The 6629-nt window shown below is 36.3% G+C and overlaps 1 protein-coding gene across 1 annotated transcript in view; it reads right to left on the reverse strand.

The window, feature by feature from the left end:
• The window catches only part of LOC117110635, a gene marked incomplete in the record, with an annotated part of 17855 nt that extends 12804 nt beyond the window's left edge, over positions 1-5051 (reverse strand). The window contains 1 exon segment of the mRNA XM_033253401.1: positions 4860-5051. Coding sequence (XP_033109292.1) covers positions 4860-4955 — 96 coding nt within the window.
• Positions 5052-6629: the final 1578 nt, after the last annotated feature.

A 6629-nucleotide genomic window follows, 5' to 3' on the forward strand; every position in this document is an offset into this window, starting at 1 on the left:
TATAATGTTGTTCTAGGCCTAAAGATGAATTTCTGTTTCCAATGATCAATAAATACAGTACCTTATTATAAATGTCAGAATAACGATCATATAAGCTACACACTGATTTTATAGTTACACTGCCGTACTGTTCTTGCCATTCAGTTACGTCCTTTGGGCGCGACGTTTCCCCCATACTGCCTTTCACAGACGCAAGGATCATGCTTTGAATAAATTACTGTCGTACGATCAGGGAACAGTGAAATTACGTACAGATCATGAAAAAACTTTCCTGTCATGAGGTCACAGCTAGGTCACCCATGGTAAATGTATGGAAAGTATGAGGCGCCATCTGTTCACTTATTATTTAGCAAAAAGCAAACAATTACATGGTTTTTTACGTTATATATTATATAATATTTTATATAATATTTCATATAATATATATTTTTTTATATAATATATAATTTGTTATATAATATATAAAAAATTATATATTATATAATTTTTTATATAATATATAATTTTTTATATAACATATAAAAATTATATTTTATATAATATTTTATATAATATATAATTTTTTATATAATGTATAATATTTTATATAATATATAATATATAATATTTTATTTAATACATAAAAAACTAGGTAGAGTAAATTTATTGTTTTTTTTTTTTTGTTTTTGTTTTTTTTTTGGTCTCTGTAAATTTGTATTGTATTCCTATAAATTATTTTTCTTATTGAACTTTTTTTAAATTTATTAATTGTTTATAACTTGTTTACTCAAATTGTACAGTACTTTAAATCTTGCCACATATCGTGCTCATTCTTTTCTGATATCTTATTGTATCCTTATTATTTTATCGTTGGAACTCGGTAAGTGTATTTTAATGTAAATTTTAATTGACATTTATTGAATTTGTAAATCTAAATTATTTAATTGTATTATAACCTTTTAAATTCAAATTGTATATTAATAATCTTAATCATAAATTCAAATTGTACTTTTATAATCTTAATCAATACTATATAGGCCTTTTTGAAGCTTTGTTTCTTTCCTTTTTTCTTGACTATTGTGTAAGTAAAGATTGAATGTGCAATTTGTTTGCATTAGTAGGCTTTTGTTTGTGTCTAAAGACGAATTTCCAGTACGGTATACATTTCTATATAATGAAATCATTAATCTTACTAGGCCTATATATAAATAATGTTTGGTTACCCTTTCATTATTTATACATAATGAAATCAGTAAACTAATTATGTATAAATAATGAAAACGTTAACGCAATTATTTACATATTTTAGGTGTAAATGCATGAATTCGATCCAACTCGGCCACAAGTCAACTCGGCCACAGTCAACTCGGCCATTTTAATTATATTATTCTATGCCTATATATAACTTGTTATAATTATATTATAAATAACTTGTGGACGAGTTGCTTGTGGTCGAGTTGACTTGTGGCCGAGTTGACTGTAGCCGAACTTTTTGTGGCCGGGTTGATTTGTGGTCGAGTTGACTTATGGCCTAGTTGACTTGTGGCCGAGTTGACTGTTGCCGAGTTGACTTGTGGCCGAGTTGACCTGCTACCAAATGCATTATATATAAATAATGGGTGATCTATTCAATTACATGTTAAATAATGAATTATATATAAATAATTGTGTTAAATAATAAATTTACGCTTGGCGCCTCATAAATTTGAAGTACTGTATTGCTTCTATGAAGCGAAACTATATTAAGCAAGTTTGTAATATACTTTCTCTATACTATAATTTTTTTCATTTTCTTCTTTTGTCTTAAAGACACCATCTGGGCGATACAGCGGTGGCGCCAGAAATTTAGGTTTCCGACAAGGGGCCCGACATGTCCGAGGGAGGGGTCCGAGCCAAGGAGCCGACGAAGCCTCGGTGGACGGTCCGGAATAAGAACTCCCTTATGTAGGGTTCACAGAGAGAGTTTTTATGACTTAATATGGTCCAAAATGTGCTTTCAGACCACAATATTAGGGATCGGCTATCAAAATACCATTATCTGGATAGGCAATTATTATTATCATTATTTTCATTTCTCATCCAACGACTTAGTCGACAAGGGGTCCAGGATGGCCCGACGGCTGGAAGTTCTCCTTCTTCCCCCCCCCCCCACCACCCTACACTACTGGTGCCACCACTGGAGATAGTAATAATGCATTTAATAATAATGCACCATCTATCTAGGTAAACCTATTCCGAGGCGCACACAAACATGCTAAACATGGAAAATAAAAAAAAACATTATAAAAGTACAATGATAAAAAAAACAATTAATGATTAAAAGCAACTGGAAGTAAATGTGTTTTAGAGTCTTTTTAAAAAACATCAAGCGAACTGCATCTGCGGAGTTAAATTGGTAATGCGCATTCCAGAGCCTGGGTGCTGCTGCATAGAATGCGCGATCACCGTCGGAAGATGCAGTCCGAGGGTGGAAAATCTTAATGGAGCGACGTTCTAGTTCTCTTTATGCTAACCACTTTATGCTAACCACGAAGATGTATAGTAAGTGTAACTGATTGGCTTACAGTAAACCTTAAAACTAGCGAAATATAACCACATTTAAACTCTAATTTAATGAAAACAATAAGATACTTAATTAGGCTATTTTTTTAAATAAAGTTGGCTGAAGATTAACTACAGAATTTACAGTACAATGTAGGTAATGTGTTATAGGTTGTAAAAACTGTATTGAGTCAAAAAAAAATATTTCGAATAAAAATATTTCGCTTGACATTAGCAATTAATCATTTGTGAAACAAAATTATAGGCTATGTCAAATGTTATATTGAACAGTGGCAGACTCAAGGGGAAACCCAGTCAGCACGGGACCCCATCCTATAATATTTTGCAAAATTATTTTTTTTTAAATGGAGAAAACAGACAAAATTGTATTCAACTTTTAATCTGAGAGTGCCATTTCCGGCCATCTAGAGGTGCCATAAATCATAATCATAATTTTTCCCAACAATTGTAGGGCTGAGGCGGGTGGACATTCTATTTACTCAAGACTCTCCCTGAACCTCTCTATTTCGACTTCCTGGACCCGCCAGTTGGAGTATCATTTCCGAGCTACATAGAAGGGTAATTATTATCCATCGAGGGAAAAGTGAAGTTTTCATCGGGGAACCCATATCAAGGATACCCTCATAATAAATAATTCATTAAGGTCGTGGAAGCAATCTCGACTTCGACTTTGTTCAGAAATCTGTGGCGCGTTCAAGGGGAGTGGGGAGGCTAAATTGTTCTTTTTTTTTTTTAATGGAGATATAAGGAAAATTATATTCAAATTTTAAGTCTAAGAGTGTAATTTCCGGCCATCTATTTCCGGCCATAATCACAAATTTTCTTACCTCATCCCCACCCATGGTGGGGCTGAGGTGGTATAGATTCTCCATCTGCTGAAGTACCCAGTGGCGGATTTAAGGGGACCCAGCCAGGCCGCCCGCCCCCACCCTCCTAAATTGTTCGATAAAAAATGGAGATATAAAGATAATTATTCAAATTTTATGTCTGGAAGTGCAATTTCCGGCCATCTAGAGGTGCCATAATCACACATTTACTACCCACCATGATTGGGGCTGAGGTAGTACAGATCTTCTATCTGTGAAAGTACCCTCCCCGGGCCCTTCTATTTCGAATTCCTGGATCCGCAGCTGGAAATTACAATATGAAATCATATTACAGTACCTTGATGCCTATAAAATAACTTATAAAATTCACCAAACTTTGTAGTATCCGTAGCTTCCAGGGGGCTTCTCCTCCTGGACCCCCATCGGGGGCCCTTGGTGGCCCCCCTGGCCCCAGCCTAGATGCTCGCTTCGCTCGCATACTCGACCCTAAAGTACATGTATTTTTTATTTCACATTCATAATGAATATGCACTTATTCAGTACTTGAATGGTTCAATGATGTGATTTTTTAGATAGTTAATATTTTATGACATGTAAAAAATGACAACCCGTTCAATAAAAGACAGTGCTCCAGAGCCCAAAATATTCATAGGCCAAAAAGTCTTGGGCGGATGCTGACCATGGTGCAATCACATACCCTTAAATTGTATTTTAAAAAAAAAAACAAATATAGGCCTATATTATTTGTAAGGCCTGTTGCTGTCTCTTATACACATCTAAAACATTAGAAAAAAAGGAAAAAAAAAAAAAAAAAACACATCCCGGCCGACCCCGATTCCCAAAAATCCTCTTATGCAATATATAGATTTTTTTCAACCTTTAGCGCGAGTAGGCCTTGCAATCGTTAATGGCGGTGTTTAGAGCCACATTTTGCAGATTTGGCATATTAGGCCTTTTTCACGAATCGGTAGACATCTTGAAGTGATGACAAACATTGCGAATCAGCGGTGCGTAACCAACAGAAATAAGATAAGCTTTTGGGCTGATTTTCTGACATCATGTTGTTTAAAAAATCATAACTCCATATACTGCACTGTAATGCATTGGCCTATTTTAATACACTACTGAGATAGGCTTTTTTTTCAATCTTGATTTCAGAGGTCAAAAAAATTTTTCAATTATTTTTCAATCATATAGTGGTGTAGACTAGTCTTTTAAGAACATTTTGCTGGAAATTTTTTTGGGATACGACGCCCCGTTATAGAGTTATGATTTTTTAAATAACATGATGTCAAAAAATCCGCCCAAAAGCTTATCCTATGAGCCAGGCCACGGCATACCCTGGTATAATCATGGTACAACCAATCAGAACCTCGGATTTGAATTAAAAGAAGTCTAAGCATAAGACCACAGCTTATTTTCAGTTGTAGGTCTAATGATTAATTAATATCTGTTTTTTTACAATATAAAAGACAGTACCTTATTATATACTTCAGAATAACAATCATATAAGCCACACACTGTCTTTTTAGTTGCACTGACGATTTCTTCTTGCCAGTCAGCGACGTCTTTCGGGCTCGACATCATGTTCACATCGACATAATGGACTGCTTCGTGATGAGGTCAGTTTAAAGCACTGCGCATGCGTCATCTCTTCCACTACCAAAATCAAGAACGTGTTCACCTCGTTTTTCCCGTCGTCCTAAATCTAGGACGTCGTGCTCGCTTGTGAAGTTTAAAGATGGAAGATGAAAATATAGTGGCAATATCAAACTGAGGCAGAGACAGAGTCTGAGTGAAGTTTCTAACTTGTGTTGAATTAATCTGTATTATTTGCTTTTTAATGCACAGGCAGTTATGTAATTTCTACTGCCTTCGTAAACACAAAAAAGGCTGTGGAAATTCATGAGCGTACTTACGCCAGTGTGCATGCAATGCAAACTTGCACCGCAGCGAGCGCAGTCGGCCGGGGAGGCCTGTTAACTATCTGCATCATCGCAGTTGACGCACCGTATGCGCCCTGAAGTATGCATTACATTCATCATTGTTGTAGGCCTACTTGTCTAGATCAAATTTCTGATAATCTCGGTACCTGAATTCGGCATTTTTGGGTTTATTTGTATTGTATAAAAACATGAATTCCTCATCGTCCAAGACACCTGTAGAATATATGCAAAGACGACAATTTCGCGAAGTCGATGAAGGTTCGCCATGACAGCTGCTTAAATAGGCCGGTTCCCACTGAACGCGATCAAGCGAATTTCGCCCCGAAATGTGGCGCGCGCGGCTGAATCGAAGACGCGACTGGCGTTTCCAATGTGAACATGCAAACGAATTTGTAGTCGAACACGCGAATTCACAAGAGTTGATCCAAGAACAACTTTTTCGGACCAATCGCAAGGCTTAGATTCAATTTAAATCAAAGGTCAACAATAAAGTCACGATCATGAACATTGTCAAAACAATGTACAAATTACGTGCGAAAGATGACCGACGAGTCCGTTTCATGCAAACTCTGTGGAACAGTAGGCTACCCTTCCCAGTAGGTCTGTGACAAGGGAGCAAAGAAAATATGTGACAATGCGTGGAAAAGGATTTGCATAGATGAGTTGAGTTATCTCCTCTTTCTACCAGTATTAGGCCTGTCCAGCCTAGGCCTCTGATACCCTGCTACACCTGAGACCTACCGTAGGGTAGGCTAGGATGGGCCTAATATCAATCTTTTGATTCATTATAGAGTTCTGGGAATGTTAATCCTGAGGATTTTATCTGATCCGTCTCACAGCCCTTTTCCTCCGTCTATCAATGCGATAACAAAATCACTTCTCTGTTGCCACCCGCCATTTAGAGTTTTTGCGCGCGGCCAGCAGTGGGAACAGGCAAAATAAATTGATGCAATTTGCTATTATAGGCCTAATCAATAAATTCTTTATCAACCGATATGATATAACCTTAAACATTCTTGGAATTGACATAACAGATGTCGTACACACCCCTCAGTGTGAAATGTGGCTCTCTCTGCAAGCACATCTAACGTCTAAGGAAAGAAGAGCTTAGATTGGTACCAGATAAAATAATTTTGTTATCAACATAAATACATTATGCTAATTTTCATCTTTGTAAGCGCATAAGACTGTGCAAATTATTTCTGTGACAGTCTTTTGAAGGTGTAAAGCTCCATTTTATCCCATACATAGTCAAAATATTGGGGGGATGATACAATGGACCATCCCCCTTGTCAAATATTGGGGGATATATCAC

The sequence above is a fragment of the Anneissia japonica genome, unplaced genomic scaffold, assembly GCF_011630105.1.
Source record: "Anneissia japonica isolate Jap-2015-1 unplaced genomic scaffold, ASM1163010v1 scaffold731_len135611_cov127, whole genome shotgun sequence".
Taxonomy (NCBI): domain Eukaryota; kingdom Metazoa; phylum Echinodermata; class Crinoidea; order Comatulida; family Comatulidae; genus Anneissia; species Anneissia japonica.